Source organism: Amia ocellicauda, chromosome 7 (genome assembly GCF_036373705.1).
Source record: "Amia ocellicauda isolate fAmiCal2 chromosome 7, fAmiCal2.hap1, whole genome shotgun sequence".
Taxonomy (NCBI): domain Eukaryota; kingdom Metazoa; phylum Chordata; class Actinopteri; order Amiiformes; family Amiidae; genus Amia; species Amia ocellicauda.
The window spans coordinates 18,163,765-18,189,247 of NC_089856.1; the positions used below are offsets into that span (position 1 = coordinate 18,163,765).

Below are 25,483 nucleotides of genomic sequence, written 5' to 3' on the forward strand. Positions count from 1 at the left end.
ACAGGATCTAGAGGTTATACAACATCTAGATGTTATAGGAATGTGTGGAAATGCTGCACTGTGATTGGCTTGTTCCTCATATGTGATTTTATTATTTCATAGTTGTGAAATTATAACACCTTTTATTGTTATGGATTGAATTGCTATTCTGATTGTTATTGTGAGAGTGAAGTTACCAAGTGAATGAGTGTGTGCATGACAGACAGACACACAAACACAGAGACCTGTTGACATATTACTAATGCTTTGGCTATACTTATCCTGGTCATGCCAATAAAGCACTTTAAATCAGAATTTGAGAGACGCACACAGACCCCCGCTGACTGGGCTTGATAAGGAAGCACATTTATTTCAAGTATGCAGATTGCAATGGTAACCCAGGCGCCCTCTGTTACAGCACAGGCATTGCATGGAGCACGGCCCTAACAAACATTGGCAGCTCCAAAGGAGGAGCGCCAGTGAGCTTCCCCTAAATCATCTTCATTGGTTCGGTCACAAGTTTTCAGGGAAGCAGCGGCAGCAGCAGCAGCAGGCAGAATTAAGTCCCAGTGCCAATCACTAGAGTATAACTATCTGCCTGTGTGTACACATTAGCATTTCAGTGTAAATTAGATTTCATGTACTGGGTTGTGAGGCTGGTTGGGCATTGAGAGATTAAAGCTTGATCCTCTACAGCGAGTGAGTGGGTGGGGGGGGTCAGTGTGCCGGTCCATCATTTGGAGGGGGCGAACCCCACCCTGTCGTTCTGCCTGTCAAACACAGTGTAGTATCGGCCAATGAAATTATATCCCAGAATCCACAGTGGCCCAGCGGGGGGTGGGATGTCCATTGCCAGAAAGCCAGACAGACACACAGACACCCCCGCAATTGACTCCTGGACAGAGAGAGAGAAAAATATTCAGACACTAATTCAGACCCAAGAGACACTCCTGGCCAGTGTTCATTTTGTTGATGAAATGTATGAAAATGTTTATCAACAAACTGTTTTTCCTTATAGTTAATGACACCAAAAAGCAGACTACAATCATCCAAGATGAAATCGAAGATGACAAGGTTTTGGAAGTTGTGTTTGAGAAAATAGAGACAAGAATAAATCAGCAGTAAAACTCAGTCGAGAATCCATCAGCACCCACCACCACCAATTAAATGTATGCAGGTTTTGATCAATATGAATAAATTAAATAGCATGACTGAAATGTGATTAATGTAATGTTAGTTGACTAAAACGAACAAAAGGTAAAAGATTTTTTTTATTTTTATTAAAATTAAAGTGCTAAAATGGGACTCAACTTGACTAACACTATGACTAAATCAAAATTAACATTTCTCCTGTCACAGAGACTGACAGACTCAAAATAATGTACTGACTTGCTGGACACCACAGTCTAGTCACACTGACTGGCTGATTGGACACCATAGTACAGTCACATTGACTGGCACAGTCCTTACCTTCAGGATGTAATCCTCTCCAGTGAGGTTGAACGGCTTCCCTCCAATGGTGATGGTGATGACAGGCAGGGAGGGGATCTTCTTACAGTCAATCAGATACTGAGACAGAGACACAGAGAGAGAGAGAGAGAGAGAGAGAGAGAGAGAGAGAGAGAGAGAGAGAGACACACACACACACACACACACACACACACACAATGATTAATAAATCATGGATTTGTCAGAGACCACATAGGTGCAGACGCATTATACACAGGCATACACTACACAATATGATACATGCTACACAAAAGACTGACACACACGCACACAGACGGATGCACACGCACCTCTCCCATCAGCAGTGGGTATGCACCAATGGCTTTCTGCAGAGCTCTGATCTCCTGGGATGGCCCTACCATCAGAGAGGTTCCTGTGTCAACGATTGCTTGGCAACCACCTTTGCATAGCGACAGCTGATTACCTACAGAAACACTAATGGAGAAAAACAGAGTTCAACACAAACTCTAATACAGACTGCAGAGACACAAAGAGACACAGACCCTAATACTCCTCAACCCCTTGCCTCTCTCACCCATCCAGTGCTATCTGCCAGTATGCCTTGCGAGTCACGTTGACGTAGTGCAGCTCTCCATCGTAGTAATTTGGGTCGACCCCTCCCAGCACCAGTTCCCCCCCCACAGATCCCGCAGTGTCCCTTAGAGAGAGGGAGAGAGGGGGAAGGAATACAGTAAAACATACTGGCTCACCCACACTGCCATATTGCAGGGAAAGAGGGAGAGAGGTTAAAGATACATTAACTTCTTTTTTAACCAAGTACCACCCCTGATCAAACCAAAGCATCCAAGTACCACCTACAAGTCACCTTCTCATAGGAACCACAGAAAATCTCAATGACCAACATGAGCACACACACGCACATGCACAAATAATAAAAATAGCACTGAGCACTTTTAGCGAGAGGGGTGAGCCCTTTTACCCGAGGAAAGCCTTGCAATGTCAGGGACAAGGGCAGTGAGCTTCAAACCCAGATCTGGATCAGCATTCATTTTGTTGCGAGACTTTGTCTTGATTGCAGGGAGAGCAGAGAAACCTCTCTCGCAAAGATAGGTAGTAGCAAAAGGCATCAAAAACCACACAGCCTTTAATGAGAGGGCTGGGTAGTGACTCTGCCTTTGGATCCCGAAGTTCAACAGTGACAAGTTGTTTAAATTCTGACATTAAAGTATCCTCAGATGTTAACTCAAGCAACTTGTCCTGCACAGGACAGATCCTCAGGTATTCCTGTGACATCAACAATAAAGGGTTCCTGATCCACTTTGGTGTGGCCTCTACTTGAAAATACTCGAACTGTTCTTCCAATGACAAAAGTTGCACAACAATCACATCACAAACTGCAGCATCAAATGCTACACCATGTGTGCAGATGGTTCTTCAGAGTTGGGAAAGCAGAGACATTGCCTGCCTTGATTTTATTAACAAAAGCTGCAGCTTTTACTTCATAGCAGTGATCTTGTCAGACACATCAAAAATTGTTAAAGAGAGCCCTTGCAGTCCCATATTCAGCTCATTCAAACGTGAGAATATATCAGCCAGGTAGGTTAATTGTACCAGCCATAATGGATCATCAAATAGACTTGCCAAAGGAGATTTCTGGATATGCATAAACATCTGGACCTCAGAGTGCAGAGCCCCATGAGCCTCACTTCATGAGCTTTTTCAGCAAAAGATGCGCATGTTCACTGCCCATTTCATTACAAAGCACACTGAACAGACGTGAATTCATTGGTCAGGCTTTGATAAAATTCACTACTTTGACAGCAGAGTCTAGCACAGATTTTAAATCAGGCATGTTCCCGACTGCCAGTGCCTGGCCGCAGTGCATGCTGCGGTGCGTCCACTTCACATCCACAGCGACCTCTCTAATCCAGGCAACTACACCGCTGTCGGCCTGTCATCGCTTTGTACAAACTCTGACATTTTTTCCAGTCGATGCCATTCTCTTTGATTGAATTAATTCATTCAGAAGAAAAATATGCTGCCCTGTATAGTTCTTGTTGGTAGCGGCTTACAGAACAGAAAGTCCTCATGGGACATGCGCTCAAACTCATATCTAATATAAACCTACAAATTGGCCAAATCAGCGACATCAGTAGACTCATCTAATTGTAGTGAAAAGCATCTGCTCATCTTAATGCGCTCTATCAGCATACTTCTGGCATCATGTACCATAGCAATAATTTTGCGAGTGAAAGGGGCACCAGGTCGAGCTGTTTAGCAGCTTTTTCTCCACACATAATGAGTCAGCTCTTTTGCCAAAATGGTAAACAAAGTTCGTCACCAATAGTGTGGACTTACCTGCTTTAGCAATGTGCAGACTAGCATGGTAAGAAGTTTCTTGGGCTTTGGAAACTGCAGTAGCACTGTTTCTTATGGTGGACGTGCGCTGCTTCAGATCTTTGAAGTTTCCTCTGAAAAAAATCAACAGCCTCAAATCCTTCAAAATCGCATGAAGTGCCGCCTCAGATGCGCTGCTTCATGCTCTCATTGCTGAGCATCTCACAGCAAACGACACACTGTGGTCTTGGCTCTTCCTCCTCCCCGGTGTAAGTAAATCCCAAACTTAGATCATTTCGGATTTTACTGCCTTGTTGCCGTTTTCCGACACTTGCTAACACCAGCAGTCTGTAGGTTCAGCAGCAGAGCTAGTGTCCATTTATTATCCTCCTCCGTCTCAACGTGCGTGTCTGATCTATCGGAGCTGGGATCAGTCCTCTTGGAGTCTTTTCCTTTCAGCCATGATATACAGTTGATTTTGTGAGGTATTCATTTTAAAATCGTTCTGCAGGCGGATATGGCTACACTGTCTCTCTGAGTTCGAGAGTGGTATAAACACTTGAATATTAGTGCGCGCAGGCCGATGTAGCGAACAGGAACTTAATAGATGTAATAAACTTAATTAAAATACAAAATATTAAAACCCAAGCTTTGTTAAACAAATTCAATACATTACAAATAACAATTTTACATAGATTTTATTATTATAATTTTAATTTAAAAAAATTCTGTGCAACAACATACTACATATTACAGGGTAGTCTGGCGTACCACCTGGGGGTGCACAGTTTGAGAACCACTGCATTAACTGATTGGACAGTACTGTACATTCACACTGACCAACCAACCAACACACAGACAGGAACACACACACACACACACACACACACACACACACCTGTTGATGTAGAAGGAGAATACATTGCTAGGCAGCAGTTTCTGGTCCATGATGAGGTCGAAGGGGGGCGTTGCTGCAGCAACGGCGATGGAGGGGTACCCCAGGCCCAGGATACCGTCAAATCGAGCAAAGGCAAAAGCCACACCCGGCTCTCTAACTGCCTCCCCAAAACACTGACCACTGACCATCAGTCCGGCCAGCTGAGACACAGAGAGAGGGTCACAACAGTAACATACATAACAATATCACTGTCCAAATCTCACCGTCCGTCTGTCCTTACAGTCAGCATGTTTGGGTGTCCGTTTGTCCGTCTGTCCTCGAGGTCAGCGTGTCTGTGCTGCCGTCTGTCCTCACGGCCATGGTGTCTGCGCACCAGGCCTTATGGTCAGAGAGTCTGTGCATCTGTACTCACGGTCAGGGTGTCCTGACTCAGGAAGCCACTCAGGCTGCCTCGGCCGTACTGGATGTGGAACTGCGTCCCGTTTTCAACATGAGAGCTGGACTTCCTGGAGTCATAGCGCCTGTGCAGCCCTGAGAGAGGGCAGTTAACACAGACACTGTCTGATACTGCAGGTTATTAAACCCTGACAGGGATAGACACTCAGGACAGGCACGGAGAGGGACACGTACACAGGGACACATACACTAGGTTGGCACTCACAGCAGGCCAGGTTGAGGAAGGAGCACTTGATGGATGGGACCCACAGGTTGGAGGAGCCGGTATCAAACACCACCGTGAAGTTCTGAGCAGGGGAGCCCAGCCCCACCTGCCCATAGTACTGTGCCTGAGACAGAGAGAGAGAGAGAGAGAGAGAGAGTTAGTTAACACAGTTCCATCAGCCCAAAGTACTGTGGGGGAGAGAGAAGGGGAGAGTTAATATAGCCCATAATACTGGGCCTGAGGGAGAGAGGAAGTATACTGACATCCATAAAGTTGTCCAGTCTCTCCATGGGGAGGGGCTGGGGTGATGCTGTGGTGTGGTAAAACACCTCGCCCTGCCCCTGCTTACTGCTGACCCGGTCCCTCAGCTGCTCTGAGGTCAGCCCGCTGTCCGTCAGCATCCTGCGCACAGAGCGAGTCTTCAACAGAGGAATCCTGAGAGAGAGGAAAGAAGGTTAATACAGACACTGACTGAACATTACAGTACATAACACTGACTGACTGGACACCACTGTATTGATTAAGATGATAGTCCCTCCAGAAATCTGCAAATTTGACTTCTCCTGCAGAATAAGACACTTTTGAAATGATAGACATGGAAAAATGTTAAAAAAGTGGTACCATATGGCCTATAACCACTATCTGTCAATAACATTACATAAAGTATTATGATTATTATTATTATTATTATTGTTTATTTCTTTGCAGACGCCCAGGGCGACTTACAACATAAGTGCAATACAAAGTGTGTAGCACCCATTTTGCATTTCATTCACTTGTAAGCATCATGTATTATTTATATTGTTTGATCTGCTATTACTGTCATAGGAGGGACAAAACGAAATAGTTTAAATGAAATGCGATTTAATTTATTCAAGGGAGTACACAGATCTTCAGAAGGATGGCTGGAAGTTATATTGTAAGGTATGTAACGAAGTCCTTGACCACACAAGGAAAATCAACAATTTTAAAACGGCAGAGGACCTTGACAAAAACCATACATAAAACGGTGGCTTCTGAAGAGAGAGAGAAAAGTTAACGTGCCCGGCTACCTAACGTTAACAAATGCAAACCGATTCCTTCCTTTCCTAACTTAGCTAAATCATTATCAGTGTGTTACGGTTGATGCCAAGTATTTCGGATTCCATGCATCGCTGTGTAGACTTGTAAAGCTTACGTCTCACCTAATTAAAATTATATTGAAGTTATGCCGGCATTTACAAACATTATGGTCACAATACCTATATCGGAGAAATAAACTGTAGCTTATGTTTTTTGTATTTTTATTGTGCAGTCAGAATAGTTGAGTATTTTATAATAGACAATTAATTTGATTAGAAAACAAATCAAATCTTTTTAGTGGACAATTATATTTAGTTTTTCATTTACAGTAATGTAATCTAAAAGTAATTTATGTTTATGCACTTAAACTTAATGTAATCGTATGCATTTTAAAATAATTTGATTCGATATTGATTTGTCACGACAAATGTTAGCATTGTCATTCCAACTGGCAATCATGATGTTGCATGCTCATTTTGAGACATTGAAATTGTACACTACAATTTTAAGCAGCCATCATGGTCTTGGTTTATGCCTTTAATTGTTCATTTCATTAAACTTTTTTTTCTGATCTTAATCACTTCCGTAGAATTCCACAGAAAACACATTTTTAAATCGCAGAATGTAAAAAGGAGGGAGAACTAAAGTAGGGCTGGGCGATATGGCCAAAATACAGTATCGCGGTATTTTTCACATTTTTGACAGTATGACTATTTTTAATGGCCATTTTAAACTGTTTGTAAAGCAAAAGTAATAGGACACAACTGGCATTGAATGACGTTTCCCCGTTCTGTGTCAGTTGTCTTAAAAACAAATCACGTCCACTCTATCAACGACACACCTTCCTTCGGGACAGATTCACTGGGGTCACTGTGCTGTGAAGTTTCAGCCACACTCCTCTCCTCCATCTCGTCTTCACTGTGCATTTATCAAGTCTGTTTATTTATGTCAACATGGAACACATGGAATTTATTTTCGATATTTGGCTAACGCAGCATTCGTCCAAAACAAGTAGTGCACAGAGACTCAGAGATGCGTGTTGTTTAAGCGTTTCTGCGTGACGCCACTAAGCCCCGCCCACAGAAATCTGCACAGTCAGCACAGCTCTGAGAAGCTGCAGCAGGAAGCGAGCTGTGGCTGCGAGTAAGATTATGCAGAAATCAAGAGGGACTTGTTAAACTGAATGAAAACTACTACTGCGAACAGCATTGTCAAAACCATAGATATAGAATTCTAGATCAACGCTTTAGCATTGGCAATGCTTTATTAAATAATTACAATTATTTAAAAAAAATGTAAATCTGTGATGCACAATAATTAAGTTGTTACTTAAATGATTGGCAATTCTATTTTTTTATTAAAAACTAAAATAACATAAAAATTAACAACAAATTAAGTCATCGATTTCTGCAGGGTTTGTTGAAGAAAGGTGGTCGCGTTCTTGTACCGCAGATCTGCAGGATCCCACCGATCCCATTTGTGGAGCCGTGCAGATCTGCGTAGATCTGCGGAAATTTGCTTTACACAAAAACACCATCGGCGTTCTTTGATCAGATGCGTCTCATGTCAGAGCAGTCTCAAGCAGTCGGTGGGATACGCGAACGCGATCAAGTTTATTGGTATTATTATTATTATTATTGCTTGGCAGACGCCCTTATCCAGGGCGACTTACAACATAAGTGCAATACAAAGTCCTGAATGCTATGACTGAATGACACAGTAATTAGTAAATTATTTAATTTAGCATAGAAAACTTTAAAATACCGATATGAAGGTATAGTAAAAGCCCAAACCGGTCAATAAATGAATACCGGTATATAGTTGTTTACAGTATACCGCCCAGCCCTGAACTAAAGACTGCTCAGCTCAGTGTTCAAAATCTCTTCCTCAATTTCACACACAGACTGAGACAGAGAGAGGGGACAACACACACTCACTAACAAACACTGGACGCAATACAGTACACTGTCACAAGAAGGAAACCGAAAAACGGAAGTTGGAAAACTACCTAACTTTCGCCGTACAAGAGCAACGCAATAATAATATTAAATAAACACTTGTTATAAATTAAATAACATGCCGTTTTATTTTGGATTCAGTGGGTAACATTTGATACCACCAGCAGTAACAATACATCAGTAGAAATTAGAAAAATACCTACGTTATAAGTGTTAGAAATCACTGTCCACAAGGAAAATGAAGAAAACAGTCACATTAAAAAACATAATAAATTCAGGTTATACTGCACAGTCACTCAATCAGTACATGTATACATAAATAAACAATCAATCTATCAATCAATCTAACAACAAAACAGTTTCGATAACTAACCTGAAAACACCGGAGCCAAGAGCGACGCACAACGTCAGAAACACAGCCAAGCGAATCATAACTGTGTGTCAGGCACGTTTTAGAAATTCAAAACAATCAGATTTGTACTTTTAAAGCGATAACAAACCGAAAGTTATCGGTGTTTTAAATCTTAGGCGACTCTTTCTTTCGGTCTCTTGCTCAGGGTTATAGCCGTATTCACAACAACAAGTTAAGCCCCGCCGCGTTCGGTTCAGTTCGGCTATCTCCGGGCTCATGCCTGCTGATTGGGCCCCCTCGCCCGACGGATAAACGGTCTGGTGCGCTGATTGGTGTGGAGGTGCCCCTGGAGTAACAAGTTGTCGACACGCCTCCCTCCCCCTGTTCCTTCTCCAGCTTGTCTGTCTGTCACAAGGAGAGAGAAACATCCGGTAACCTAACGGACAAGCTGCCCCGGTGAGGATAGTGAACCGAGCAACATTAAGCAACGTTAGTGGCTTCCGGTGGTAACACAAACTTCCGGTGAAGCTGATATTTTTTGAAAATAAAAGTCGAGTCCGTTATCTGCGCATCAATCCGCTTTTACAGTAATAGAAGTGCTGTATAGTCTTCCATTCATTCCCACTCTTCAAAGAGTCCTTTCAGACCAGCAGAGACACGACTTCGAGCAGAGAAGCGACTTTAGAAGCTTTTTGTTGACGATTATTATAACGATTATATATTTTAACATACGTTTACATTGACTTTCTATTTTTTCTATTTCTATAGATTAACATTGTTTTTATATTGGGTAATTGCACTTTCTATCAGGTAAATATTTAAAAATGATATGTTAAGATTGTGGCAATGATGTATGATGATGATTATAAATATTATTGATAATTTTATGTTGCTGTTGATAAAATAATGGTGGAATGTGTACAATAAATACATATATTTGTATTGATGTAACGTGTTATAGCCTGCAACTTTCGGAACTTAAAAAAGTGCAGATATTTAAAATACATTTTCACTCGTTATGTATCTATAGCCTATATTCCTATCGATATCCCGCCCGTGCCTGCATTTTAGAATATGCAATACATTTCGGCTAATTGTTGGATAATTAAGTGTGAAGGTTGTGCAAAACTCCCGTCAGTGATGTTGAATCAAACTTGTCTCCCAAATCCCATGATACATCATTGTAATGTATGTAAAGGTATTTGTAGAGGTGTTTCTCTCCATTAAATAAACAATATACAATTATAGGCTACATATTATATTTTTTTCCAAGGTTATCTATTATTTTCGCTATTAAAATAATATATAATACAATTATTATTATTATTATTATTATTATTATTATTATTATTATTATTAAACTTACAAGGACAAACACATAGACTATACTGAGTAGGCTATATCATATTTTGACACACGGCGCAAACCTGCCTGCTTGATTTCGGGTCATGCATAATACATAATTTATTTAACAGCGTTAAATTGTATACCTTCTGCAACAATGTTTTATTTAGAGATTTTCGAGTTAAAACCAACCGCAAAGTATCCAAAGTAACCAATGTATAAATTCCATGTGTTATTGTTTCTTTTGGTGTTCCTTATTCAAAGCAGTATTTGTCTTAAAATAATAATAATAATAATAATAATAATAATAATAATAATAATACTTATTTTAGCAATGGATGTGCAATTTTGGGGGACCGGCATGAGACACAGAATCTCCAAGTGGCCAAGATGAACCATCATGAACCGTTTCCATAAGACCATCATTCCAGACAACATGGGAGCGACTTCAAAGATTTGTAAAGAATATTATGCATACATTTTATTACAAACATATATATACATATACACATGCACACACACACACACATATATATATATATATATATATATATATATGTGTGTGTGTATATATATATATATATATATATACACTCATCTAAAGGATTATTAGGAACACCATACTAATACTGTGTTTGACCCCCTTTCGCCTTCAGAACTGCCTTAATTCTACGTGGCATTGATTCAACAAGGTGCTGAAAGCATTCTTTAGAAACGTTGGCCCATATTGATAGGATAGCATCTTGCAGTTGATGGAGATTTGTGGGATGCACATCCAGGGCACGAAGCTCCCGTTCCACCACATCCCAAAGATGCTCTATTGGGTTGAGATCTGGTGACTGTGGGGGCCAGTTTAGTACAGTGAACTCATTGTCATGTTCAAGAAACCAATTTGAAATGATTCGACCTTTGTGACATGGTGCATTATCCTGCTGGAAGTAGCCATCAGAGGATGGGTACATGGTGGTCATAAAGGGAAGGACATGGTCAGAAACAATGCTCAGGTAGGCCGTGGCATTTAAACGATGCCCAATTGGCACTAAGGGGCCTAAAGTGTGCCAAGAAAACATCCCCCACACCATTACACCACCACCACCAGCCTGCACAGTGGTAACAAGGCATGATGGATCCATGTTCTCATTCTGTTTACGCCAAATTCTGACTCTACCATCTGAATGTCTCAACAGAAATCGAGACTCATCAGACCAGGCAACATTTTTCCAGTCTTCAACTGTCCAATTTTGGTGAGCTTGTGCAAATTGTAGCCTCCTTTTCCTATTTGTAGTGGAGATGAGTGGTACCCGGTGGGGTCTTCTGCTGTTGTAGCCCATCCGCCTCAAGGTTGTACGTGTTGTGGCTTCACAAATGCTTTGCTGCATACCTCGGTTGTAACGAGTGGTTATTTCAGTCAAAGTTGCTCTTCTATCAGCTTGAATCAGTCGGCCCATTCTCCTCTGACCTCTAGCATCAACAAGGCATTTTCGCCCACAGGACTGCCGCATACTGGATGTTTTTCCCTTTTCACACCATTCTTTGTAAACCCTAGAAATGGTTGTGCATGAAAATCCCAGTAACTGAGCAGATTGTGAAATACTCAGACCGGCCCGTCTGGCACCAACAACCATGCCACGCTCAAAATTGCTTAAATCACCTTTCTTTCCCATTCAGACATTCAGTTTGGAGTTCAGGAGATTGTCTTGACCAGGACCACACCCCTAAATGCATTGAAGCAACTGCCATGTTATTGGTTGGTTAGATAATTGCATTAATGAGAAATTGAACAGGTGTTCCTAATAATCCTTTAGGTGAGTGTATATATATATATATATATATATATATATATATATATATATACAGTGGGGGAAAAAAGTATTTAATCCCCTGCTGATTTTGTACGTTTGCCCACTGACAAAGAAATGATCAGTCTATAATTTTAATGGTAGGTGTATTTTAACAGTGAGAGACAGAATAACAACAAAAAAATCCAGAAAGATTAATTTAAAAAAAGTTATAAATTGATTTGCATGTTAATGAGGGAAATAAGTATTTGACCCCTTCGACTTAGTACTTGGTGGAAAAACCCTTGCTGGCAATCAAAGAGGTCAGATGTTTCTTGTAGTTGGCCACCAGGTTTGCACACATTTCAGGAGGGATTTTGTCCCACTCCTCTTTGCATATCCTCTCCAAGTCATTAAGGTTTCGAGGCTGACGTTTGGCAACTCGAACCTTCAGCTCCCTCCACAGATTTTCTATGGGATTAAGGTCTGGAGACTGGCTAGGCCACTCCAGGACCTTAATGTGCTTCTTCTTGAGCCACTCCTTTGTTGCCTTGGCTGTGTGTTTTGGGTCATTGTCATGCTGGAATACCCATCCACGACCCATTTTCAATGCCCTGGCTGAGGGAAGGAGGTTCTCACCGAAGATTTGACAGTACATGGCCCCGTCCATCGTCCCTTTGATGCGGTGCAGTTGTCCTGTCCCCTTAGCACAAAAACACCCCCAAAGCATAATGTTTCTACCTCCATGTTTGACGGTTGGGATGGTGTTCTTGGGGTCATTCCTCCTCCTCCAAACACAGTGAGTTGAGATGATGCCAAAGAGCTTGATTTTGGTCTCATCTGACCACAACACTTACACCCAGTTCTCCTCCGAATCATTCAGATGTTGGCAAACTTCAGATGGGCCTGTACATGTGCTTTCTTGAGCAGAGAGACCTTGCGGGCGCTGCAGGATTTCAGTCCTTCACGGCGTAGTGTGTTACCAATTGTTTTCTTGGTGACTGGTCCCAGCTGCCTTGAGATCATTAACAAGATCCTCCCGTGTAGTTCTGGGCTGATTCCTCACCATTCTCATGATCATTGAGGTGAGATCTTGCATGGAGCCCCAGACAGAGGGAGGCTGACAGTTATTTTGTGTTTCTTCCAATTGCGAATAATCGCACCAATTGTTGTCACCTTCTCACCAAGCTGCTTGGCGATGGTCTTGTAGCCCATTCCAGCCTTGTGTAGGTCTACAATCTTGACCCTGACATCCTTGGACAGCTCTTTGGTCTTGGCCATAGTGGAGAGTTTGGAATCTGATTGATTGATTGCTTCTGTGGACAGGTGTCTTTTATACAGGTAACGAGCTGAGATTAGGAGCACTCCCTTTAAGAGAGTGCTCCTAATCTCAGCTCGTTACCTGTATAAAAGACACCTGGGAGCCAGAAATCTTGCTGATTGATAGGGGATCAAATACTTATTCCACTCATTAACATGCAAATCAATGTATAACTTTTTTGAAATGCGTTTTTCTGGATTTTTTTGCTGTTATTCTGTCTCTCAACTGTTAAAATACACCTACCATTAAAATTATAGACTGATCATTTCTTTGTCAGTGGGAAAACGTACAAAATCAGCAGGGGATCAAATACTTTTTTCCCTCACTGTATATATATACACTCACCTAAAGGATTATTAGGAACACCATACTAATACTGTGTTTGACCCCCTTTCGCCTTCAGAACTGCCTTAATTCTACGTGGCATTGATTCAACAAGGTGCTGAAAGCATTCTTTAGAAATGTTGGCCCATATTGATAGGAAAGCATCTTGCAGTTAATGGAGATTTGTAGGATGCACATCCAGGGCACGAAGCTCCTGTTCCACCACATCCCAAAGATGCTCTATTGGGTTGAGATCTGGTGACTGTGGGGGCCAGTTTAGTACAGTGAACTCATTGTCATGTTCAAGAAACCAATTTGAAATGATTCGACCTTTGTGACATGGTGCATTATCCTGCTGGAAGTAGCCATCAGAGGATGGGTACATGGTGGTCATAAAGGGAAGGACATGGTCAGAAACAATGCTCAGGTAGGCCGTGGCATTTAAACGATGCCCAATTGGCACTAAGGGGCCTAAAGTGTGCCAAGAAAACATCCCCCACACCATTACACCACTACCACCAGCCTGCACAGTGGTAACAAGGCATGATGGATCCATGTTCTCATTCTGAACAGAAATCTCAACAGAAATCGAGACTCATCAGACCAGGCAACATTTTTCCAGTCTTCAACTGTCCAATTTTGGTGAACTTGTGCAAATTGTAGCCTCTTTTTCCTATTTGTAGTGGAGATGAGTGGTACCCGGTGGGGTCTTCTGCTGTTGTAGCCCATCCGCCTCAAGGTTGTACGTGTTGTGGCTTCACAAATGCTTTGCTGCATACCTCGGTTGTAACGAGTGGTTATTTCAGTCAAAGTTGCTCTTCTATGAGCTTGAATCAGTCGGCCCATTCTCCTCTGACCTCTAGCATCAAGGCATTTTCGCCCCCACAGGACTGCCGCATACTGGATGTTTTTCCCTTTTCACACCATTCTTTGTAAACCCTAGAAATGGTTGTGATTGATTGGTTAGATAATTGCATTAATGAGAAATTGAACAGGTGTTCCTAATAATCCTTTAGGTGAGTGTATATATGAAATGTTTATATTTACACATATACAACAAATTAATATTTCTCCCAATTCAGTTTGTGATGGTTATTGGAGATTCCCACCTGAGGAGTCTGGTCGATGGTCATGTCAAGATGCCAGACAGTGACCTTGACTTTGGATTCAGCTGCACTCCAGGTGCCTGTGCGTTGATACTCCGCCAGGAAGCGCTGTATACCACCATGGTCAAACAGCCAGACTTGGTGTGTGTTATTGCTCCAGGGAACAACATCACACAGAGCAATACCATCGAAGAAGCAGGGAAAGATTTCACCTGCCTTATCCATTCAGTGCAGAGCAGATGGAATAAGGTAATAACCTTAATATGAGTGGTGCTGTGTTCTTGTGTAATGAAAATGACCCTCTACCATCATTGTTTGCTTTGCTTTTATTGAAAATCAGATGTATTTTTAAATAATATATTTATACATGTTTTATTTTCCTGATAACACTAACTAAAACCAAGTGAAACTGAAAGAGTAATCTATACAGTAGTACACTGATTTAAACAACTTTGCGGAATCTGAAATCCTGTGTATTATGTCACCCATTTCTCTATTATTTTACCACAAAATAAATAGTCAGTTCGATTCGTCATGATTTCATGTGGATACGTTTGAGGTACCTCTCCACTGTGGAACACTTCCCTGCTTGGAACTCAGATCTGTGGTGTGCTGATGGGGTTCACCTGAGCGATAATGTTGGCATGCCCATCTTTGCTCAGCTGATCTGGTGTGCAGCATATGTACAGCTTTGTGTTCCACCGGAGAACATAACCCCCCCTGCTGCACCCAGAAAGGCACATGCAGGTGTAACCCTACGGGTTGTGGTGATAGGGACAACTGCACTACCACAGAGACAAAATCCATTCAAATGGTCTGACGTGAGCCGTGGAGTCAGCAGGAAGGCTGCAGCTGAGCAGTTTCGAGAGCTCTACAGAGTAAGTATGGATATATTTATATATTAAACTGTCACATTTAATAAGCCGTACCATATTATGATAGTTTTGTGTTGAGTGTGTGTCCATGTGCTCATGTAAAATACTACCAATAAAATATTTGGAAAAATCCTATTTCTGTATACTTTAATTGTCTTCTGTATGTTTGCATCTTAAAAATATATACATAATCTCACTTCACTGTGGTACACTATATAGTTTCCATTTAAAGACGTATGCCTTTCAACTGCTTACAGGATGTCAGTGGTGGCCATGTGTGCCATGTCAGTGATGTAGATTGCGTGTGCTACCCTAAGGCATACAGACAAGTTGAGGGACAGGTTGAGAACAGAGAAGGGAAGGAAAAGACAAACGGGAAAGGAAAGAAGAATAGCAGAAAAGCAGTGAGGGCCAAGATAGGTAGTAGAAAGTCTGGCGCAGCAGGGAGGCAGTCTGGAGAGGGAGAGGGTAAGGCAGCAGGGAGGCAGTCTGGAGAGAGAGAGAGACAGGCAGCAGGGAGGCAGTCTGGAGAGAGAGAGGGAGAGGCAGCAGGGAGGCAGTCTGGAGAGAGAGGGAGAGGCAGCAGGGAGGCAGTCTGGAGAGAGAGGGAGACGGGCAGAAGCTGAGGTACATGTTTACACAGGTGGAACTGAACATCTAAAGCTCAAAGGAGGCAGTGAAACAAAAAATACTGAACACGTAAAACATAAGAAATTGAAAGGCAAAAAACAAAACAAATTAGATTATGCAGCAATAGCTGTTGCAATAAATCAAGTTAAGGAAACCACCACACATTCTATAAATAATGCAGATTTTTGGCAATCTGTTGCAAAAATATTACACTGGCCACACACACAAACTGCAGCTTCAAGAAAAAGTAGACTTATGTTGTCTACAATTTGGAAGGAGGATCGAAATAATATACAAACACTAGTAGGTGAGATTAATAAAGCTAAAATAGTCAATCAAACAACTAATACGAAAAAATATGTAAAAATGACAATATACACATAGTTTTGGTAGATATTTCTGATAAATCACATATTAGGCCTACAAATCAAAATATGAAAAGAAAACTTGATAAGAAAAGAATTAGTGAAGGGTGGATAACACAACCGCAGAAAAAAAAAAGAAATTGCATTGTATTTGTAAATCCCCTAATAAAAGTAAAAGAGCAATGCAGGCCTGTGATATTTGTAATCAATAGTACCATTTCGAATGCGCTGGTATTCCAGTCACAGGCAGTATTGATTCAACAAGCTTTGTTTGTAGCTCAGAGACATGTAAAGTACAGATAAACCCAACACAGACAGGGTTTACTATAGTAGACAAGAACCCGCAAAGTACTTCTAAGTTTATTAAAACATGCAAAGATATCATTCCCACGACAAGCCCACATGTACCCCAACGCAAACAATTTATAAACACAGCAGTGCAAACAGATATAAACCTAGATGATTATATCGCAAGGACCGAATTAGGCGACAGTACAGATACCATTAGCAACAATTCAGAATACACACAATCTATTTCTGTCAATAATGATCATGATTATTTTAACCCCCCCTCTAAAATATCGGATGTTAGTTTAAGCACTGATATTGTAGATAACAGAGAACATGTTGAATGGAATGATTTTCTCGAGGATACAAACATAGTAGAGGAGCAAGATTATGAAAATCCTGTAGTCAGCCAAGATACATTAAAATGCATTTTGTCGGAAAAGGCGACATTAGATTATTTTAATGTCACCATTCCCAAAACTGCCGAAATACATGTGGGAAGGTATATTTGCTAATAAAATTAAGGAATCTAACCCTCACCGCGCGTAAAAGAGTAAGTAACAAAGCGCATCTTAAGATATGTGGCTATTGCGCACACAAATCGTGTACAATGAATTTTCAAATAACTCTTGAAAATCCCAAAACATTATATTTTAATATAATATACAGGGGGTCGATACTACATTCTTCACATTCCCTGAAGGCCAGGCCATTCAGTAGCACCGAGATATATAATTTGGGTAAACAATTACAATTCGATAAGTCATATAAATGTTATAATGAGTGTTTAGCAAACGCGGACACCAACTCGTTAGCTGCGTATAACAGAACAGGCATTGGTTCAAACACTGCTGTGTTCGGAAAAATTAAATCAGAGCACCTTAGTAATACATACATGCATGCAGACGAAATTACTTCACTACAGATTCTGCAGAAAAACATGGAAGAGGAGGATGCAAACAACACTTACTTTAAGGGTTTTATAAAAATTATACAGCCGGTACCACTTAAAATAATATGTTTTACAGAAGGGGGTATAGGCTTTGCACGAAATTACTCGTAGAAGTCCGGCTTTCTGGGATGCAACAGGTAGAATGATTAAAACCAAATGCGCAAAAAAAATAATTTTATATTACGAAATATCAATATGTAGTCCTGTTGCACCCCATGTATCTGTCCCCATTGCGTTTATGATTAGTGAAGAGCACACACAAAGTGCAATGGAACATTTCCTAAGGGTTATTAGAGACCATGAAAGAAAAAATTATCAACATAACACTTTACCTGTGCAAATTAACAGCGACAGGTCTACAGTGCTGCTGCAAGCATCTGCAAAAGTATTCAATGGCGAAAACATGGAAGGGTATCTAGCTCGTTGCTGGAAAATTGTAAATGGAACAGCAAACGAAGACGATCTTAAATTCACAATCATTAGATCCTGTAAAAGTCACTTAATGAAACAGGCTAGTGAAATATGCATACAACAATATAGTGGGAAGGATGAGCGCTATAGAGTTGGAATGTATATATTCAGCATTTTAGTTAATTCTACCAGCCTCGAGGAGGTCTCTTCATTTGTTTATGAAATCTGCATTATTCTGGGTTGTAAGTACAATAATACTCTGGTACATCAAACCATAGGTATACTTAAAAGTAGAGTAGAACACATAAATAAACCACAATCAACTCCAGAGTCGAATTCAATTTTAGATGACATTTTTATAAAGGATGAGAAAGTAAAATCACCTTTCCTCGATCATTTTCAAAAAATAAAAAGTACTTTTACTTTGGAACAATTCTTTTAGAAAAGCTTTTCTCTTTGTTCCTTCCAGTTCTTCCTATTTGGTCTGATTTATTGATTGGCAGTTTCGGTAGATACAGATATAACAGAATGCAGAACTGTTATGTGGATAAAACAACGTCTTTTTGTGAAGTCAATTTTAAAAATATTAAAGTCCTATATTTGAACAATGAAAAATTTCGAATTGACGAGTGTGTTAAAAATCTATCCATACTTTATAAGGCCAGAGAAAGAGACTTCTGTGATAAAATTAGATTAAAAACGCATAAAAGAAAACGCATAGTACTGGAAGCAGAAGAACAGTGGAACAAAAAGAAACCGCTCCCAAAAAACCTTAAACCTTCTTTCCAAAAGCCACCTTCTACTAATTCCAAAATGTTCAACCTTAATGAGAAAGATTCTATGACTAATGTAATTGATTCAGATGGACAAAGCAGCAAATGCGAGTCTAAAATTGGGCCTAAATCCACGTTAAGAATGGTTAAATACATTTGCAGATTTTCAAATAAATATAATAACTGTTGGTTTAACTCAGTTATGCAATATATCTTGACTATAAAAATATTACACCAGAAATTTAAAGCACGTTCTGAATTATTAATTGCACAGAGGACTGGTATGCCAAGAGGGTTGGTGAATTTATTGTGTACAGTAGCAACAAACCCGGGATGTATTAGGTCCTGTTTTAAAAGAGATTAGCAGTGCCATTCCATCCCTCGCATTTAAAAGAGAAAAAGATCCGGCTGATTTTATCTTACCTTTCATATCTTGGACTAGATCCCTTAACATAGTTAATTGTTTTGGTACAACATATACAGACACGTGCACCGTTTGTAAAAAAAATTGAAACAGGATCACAAAATCTTAGTGTGTTGATTACTGTTCAATTAAGTAATGTGCCCACATCTTTAAACCAACTTTTAAATGACAAATTGTACGATGAACAATCTCCACATATGTGTTCTCTCTGCGGTGGGTCGCTATTTAGAAAACAAGTGTTTCAATCATTCCAGGACTTAATTGTAATTCAGTTACCACGGGCACAGCATGCAGGTGTATTGCGAACTAGAGTTTCAGCGTCTCGCAATACAAAATTTGATTCGGAAGACTGTGCTGAAATTGAATATTATCTCAAATCAATAATCTGTCACCGAGGTACCGCCATATATAGGTGGTCATTATTTTGCGCTTCTCTTTAATAATGACAACTATAAAATAAAAGCTAACGATGTCTCCATTACACCTGAATCTCCAGACTGCAATCAAGAAGAAACAACTGGAATTTTTTTACTTCTTGGAGAGAATAGGGGATTTAAGCAGCGTTACTCCAGCTGCAACTTCAAATGGCACAGGTACCTATGGAGTTGAAGAGGGCACGAATTTCCCTAAAGATATGGATGTTCTTTTAGTTGAGACTGCAGCAACTACAGAGGTAAATACCAAAGAACCCATATTTACTTTCATTTCAAATTTTCTTAAATGTACTACAGCAATTAAAGAAATATTACACCAATTAGAACATGCAACGACAGTGAATCTAAATAACTAATTGAAACATTGTCTGCAAAGATTGAGAAACACCCAAACCCCCCCACCTTATTAAGCCCTCTTTTAGTAATCACGTAGACAGTGAAAATATGGTAGAAATGGTATGTAATTACATGGATAGCCATTTCTCCGAAACATGTCTTTCAGAAGATTTGCTTCACACACAGATATTACATGTAATTCAATGCAAGAAATGTGAACATGAACCTGTAGCGCATGCAAAACAAGCAACAATACAAGTTGTAGTCTCTCCAAACATCAATCAAAACGGATTTGAAGAATATATTTCGTCAAACTACGAAATGCCCCCCCAAATAAAATGCTTGCAGTGTGGAAATTCAGACTCTAATTGCTTTATTAAAAACACGAAAGTGACACATCTTCCAAAAACAATTATAATGGCAGATGGTGGTGTACATCTATGTATGGACGAACTGTTAATTCTTTCCTCTGTTTTTAAAAGGAATACAATTAATATTTCAGCAATTTTATTAAAGTTAAACACATATCCCTATTTCCTACTGTTCAAGAAGAACAAAAAACACGAGTGGTATTGTAATGATGGCCCTCATGTTTTCTATAGTTTAGAAATGATTCGGAAAATTTCTTCTAAATGTTCTGGGTTTGCAATAGCATATGGCTTTTTCTGGATGGGCACTTGTTTCTGAAGATGAAGTGAAACTCAACCAGAAAAACTTAGCAGATTCAAGAGTGTTATTCTAGACAGTTCCATACAAGAAAAGGCTATACAATACTTTGAGAATGATGCCTGGTTATCTGTGGTGTATACCATAAAAGTAATTGAAGGTAATGTTTCATTGGATAATACAGCCTCATAATGCCAGCAACAGTCTGTAGTCTGCTATGAAATGAAACCTATAAACAAGAATTTCCATAGTCAGAATTTTATACCAGTATTTTGCCAATTCTTCTGTAGATCTGACTTTAAAGGTTCCTCAAGAAAAGGCCACAATAAAAACGAAGAAAGGAAAAGGGAGGCAAGCATCAAATCAATATTGCTTGTACATTATAAGAAGTTAGATGTGTGGAAGGAAAGTTAGAAATTCTTTCCTTCATATCTATTTTACTCTCTTGTATACTTAAGAAAGATAAGGTTAAGCCAGGAGGACAGGCCAGAAGGTAGCTTGTTTTCTGTTTGTTATTTATGATGAGAATCTTGGAGACAATGTCAAACAGTATGATTGAATTGCCTGCTCCCTAATCCATGTGTTGACCTATGAACTCTGTCTTATAATGATATATATTCTGCTTAGCTAACTCTCTAAGATAATATAGTAATGACTTTGTGATTGTAACCAGATCTTTGATTTTTGTGTATAAAAGCCTCTGACTTTTAAATGAAGGCAGAGCGACTTTGGGATCTTCTTGATTCACTGTTCCTCTCCACACTGCGTGTATTAAAGGCATTGCAACTAACGTTCCAACCTGATTGAAGATTGTTTTTCTTCCACAGATGATTAATTATTTATCAATGCACTATGATACTTTTCAACACAATATGATACATGATAACAAAAGCTTGACATTAGCATCTAATGTCATAATATAAATAATAATTTCCCTGAAAACCATACTTACAACATTATGTATCTTTGAAAGAAAATGGCTAACATGTTGTCATTTTATTAACTATAATTACTTTTTTATTTTTTTTAGGGAAAAACAGAACAGTGACTGAGAAACCAATTTTGGAGGTAAAGTTATTCATTGTGTTAATTAGCCCTCATATCTCATTCATATAAACTTCAGTTTGTTATAAAAGGAGACAATGTAACAGAAATCAGTTTTACTTGATTTATTTAACAACTTTTGATAAACATTAGAAAATAGATTAAATAGGATGATAATTATTTGTTACCAAGTTAAAACAAATACATCCTTCTTGCTGCCTGAAGGCAAATGTAGCTGGACTCTGGTCATGTATATTGACGTGGCTCTTCGGTTGAGTGGCTCAGCCTTCACTGTGGGAGTGATGCCAGAGGTCCCGGCAGCCACCGCCACCGCCCAGCCAGAGGTCCTGGTCCCGGCTGCCACCTGTCCCGGTCCCGGTCCTGTCTACAGCTCCGCCCTCCGAGGTCTCCACGGCTCCACCTGCTAGGGCCTCCACGGCCCCGTCCACTCCTCCAGCACCCCCTCCAGCCCCAACCATGCCTTGTGGCTGCCTTCCAGACCTCCAGACCCTGCTATCCCCGCTAGAGGCCGCCATTTCTTTCACTTCTCCCAGCTCTCATGTTGCACTTGGACTCGGGTTTCCCTCCAATTGTGAGAGAAACCTTTGTCCAGCAGGGGGCATCGAACTGTATTTGACAGTCCTTTTCTTTTCCTTGCAGGGAGCTGATCCATCAGGCCAGACCAGACGAGACGGGGAGGTGCCGGTTGACAGAGCTGCAGAGTCCTGGGTCCTTGGAGCGGTCCGGAGGCCGAGGCAAGCGGAGATTGGGATGGACCGGGAGCGACAGGGGACCTAGCCAGAGGAGTCGGCGGACTCCTCACGGAGTGGGTCCCATCCAGAAGCCCGGCCGACCATCTACCCAGAGCCCGGCCTGACCAGGACTGCTCCCCGCTGACATCACCAGCCAGGATCCAGGAGAGGCCTCGGATTCCAGGGACCGACCAGGCCGATCGGCGAACGTCCCTGAGGGAGGCCTCCTGCAGCCAGGGCCCGGACTTCTCCCCGCAAGGCCCGCTCCCTGCAAGAGCCCCGGAGGTGGAAGCTGCTCCCCAGCCAGGTGGACTTGCCCCGACCTCCGGATTGAGAGCCTCTGGACCCTTTCCCAGGTAGGAAAGTGCAGCATGGCCCAGCGAACCGCCGGTGTGAGGCGCCACAATGCGGTGCGCTTCAGCCGTGAGGCTGGAGCCGAGACCGCGGCCCTCACCCGGCTGGAGTTCAGCAGGTCCGTGCTGCAGAGGGGCCTGGGCTTCGCCCCTTCTGAGCTGAACTGCGTGGTGAAACTGCCTGGACCTAGGGACGTGTTTGAGGTGAGTTTTAAGAACCCTCAAGTGCTGGAGTGTTTTTGGAATATCTATAGAGAGAAAAAAGAATGTATGCCCCTGAGTGACTTTGTGGTCGACGCCCTGACTGATAGAGACAGATCTGGGACAGAGGTGCTCATTCCGAGCACACGGGAGTCGGGGCCTGGGGTCTGGAAGCTCAACACCTCTCTGCTCGATGACCCTCGTGTTATTAAGACCTTTAGCAGACGCCTTGAGGAGTGGAGGACCCTGAAGGACCTTTTTGATTATCCCATAGAGTGGTGGGAGATGGTGAAGAAAAGGACCAAGGGCTACTACATTCAGCTGGGGAAACGGAAAGCTCGCGAGAGGCGGGCGAGATATTTCCATCTAAACGCCCGCCTCCAGCGCCTGAGTCTTTTACAGCTCAGAGGCTTCGACCTAGCTGAGGAGGTGGCCCGGGTCAAACTGAGTCTCTCCGCCCTCTATCGGGAGGAGCAAGAAAAGATCATGGTCCTTTCCAGGGTCCGCATCATGGAGGACGACGAGAAGTGCAGCTGCTTCTTCTTCAAGAAAACGAAGGAGAGGCGGCCTGCAATGTCCTCCATGATCGACTCCTCGGGGCAGGAGGTGGAGGGCAGAGAGGCTGTTGAGACAGTGGTGCGGGACTTCTACAGGGAGTTGTACGATCAGAAGGTGGTGGATCAAAATCTGATCCATCACTTTCTGTCCCTGTTGGAGTCCCGCAACGAGGGGGACGAGGAGGATCCAGAGATCACCACCACTGAACTCTCCCAGGTGATAAAGAGTCTTAACTCTGGAAGGACACCGGGTCCCGATGGGATCCCTGCTGAATTCTATAAGATCTTTTGGGAGGTGCTTAAGGAAGATCTGGCTCAGGTCTTGGGGTCGATGTACAGAGAGGGTAGACTGGCCCCTTCTATGAAGAGGAGTATCCTCTCTCTTCTTCATAAGAAGGGAGATCCAAAGGATCTGAGGAACTGGCGGCCGGTCAGCCTCCTGTGCACCGACTACAAGATACTGGCCAAAGCACTGACGCTCCGTCTGCAGCGGCCACTCCCTCAAGTCGTGGGTCCCGACCAGGTCTGCGGTGCCCGGGGGAGATCGGTGGCCGACAACGCCATGCTGCTCAGGGATGTCGTGGCCTACTCGAACGAGAGAGGGCTTCCCCTGGTCCTAATCAGCCTGGACCAGGAGAAAGCCTTCGACAGAGTGGGCCACGAATACCTGCAGCTCGTTATGGAGAGGATGGGTCTCGCTCTTGGCCTGAGGAAGTGGGTTAAGATCATCTACAGCGGCCTAAGCAGCAGGGTCCTTGTGAACCGCCACCTGACCGAACCATTTCCGGTCAGGTCGGGGGTCCGACAGGGTTGTCCCCTGTCGGCCCTGCTGTACGTCCTCTGTCTGGAGCCGTTCATGCAGGCGATCCAACTGTCATGCAACTGAAAGCCCTGGCCTATATGGACGATGTGGCCGTGGTCTGCACGGACAAGCCGTCCGTGGCCAGGGTTGAGGAACTGCTGGACGGCTTCTGCAGGGCGACGGGGGCCGCTGTCAATAGGGCCAAGAGCAAGGTCTACCTCTCCAGAGCATGGCCTGTCGGCCGGGGCCCGCCGACTGTGTTCCCTGTGAAGCCATCCATCAAGGTTCTGAGGATCACGATCGACGGGACCAACACGGGCTGGGAGGAGGCTTTATCTAAAGTCCAAAGTAAGATCCACGGCTGGAGCACAAGGACCTTGACGATGGCCGGTAAGGTGCTGGTCGTAAAGGCCATCCTCTTCCCGATACTCCTCTATGTAGGAATGATCTTCCCCCCAGACAAGGTCGTCGCAAAACTAGTGACCAGGATTATATTTCGGTTTGTCTGGGGGAGCAAAATGGAGAGGCTGAAGAGAGTGCAAATGGTGAAGGGTACCCTGGATGGAGGCAGGGGGGTCCCGGAAGTTGTGCGGCTGATAAAGGCGCAGGGGCTGGCCTACGTGGTCAAGAACATCCAGGCTGCTGGAAAGAAAGTGAGTTTTATAAACCGCTTCTAGTTTGCCAGCAGCCTGAGACCATTCGGCCTCTGCGCCATGGACAACACCAGGCCGCACTCGTGGGATCCCCCGCCGTTCTACAGGGCACTCCGAGCCTTTGCGCTCGAAGTAGGCCTCCATAAAGTCGTGCTGGCCTCCTGGGATTATAAGACCATCTGTAGCCAGATGAGATCTACCCAGGAGACCAGCCGGATAGAAGATTTCCCTCCTGAAACCTGCCGGTTTATCTGGGCTAACGCTACGCACGTTTGCCTCACAAATATGCAGAAAGATGTCTCCTGGATGACTGTGAGTCGGTGTCTCCCCACCCGAGTGTTCATGCACAGAAGGGGCCTAGCCCCTTATGATATCTG

At 42.4% G+C, this 25,483-nt stretch overlaps 1 protein-coding gene across 1 annotated transcript; it reads right to left on the bottom strand.

Annotated features, from left to right (window-relative positions):
- Positions 1-324: 324 nt before the first annotated feature.
- LOC136753017 (cathepsin D) lies at positions 325-8,994 on the bottom strand. The gene is made up of 9 exons (XM_066708792.1): positions 8,739-8,994; positions 5,609-5,780; positions 5,346-5,469; positions 5,097-5,215; positions 4,685-4,884; positions 2,024-2,146; positions 1,779-1,923; positions 1,450-1,548; positions 325-874 (listed from the first exon to the last, which is right to left on the bottom strand). Exons 1-9 carry the CDS (start codon positions 8,795-8,797, stop codon positions 713-715), a joined length of 1,203 nt encoding a protein of 400 aa, XP_066564889.1. The 5' UTR covers positions 8,798-8,994; the 3' UTR covers positions 325-712.
- Between the last annotated feature and the right edge of the window lie 16,489 nt (positions 8,995-25,483).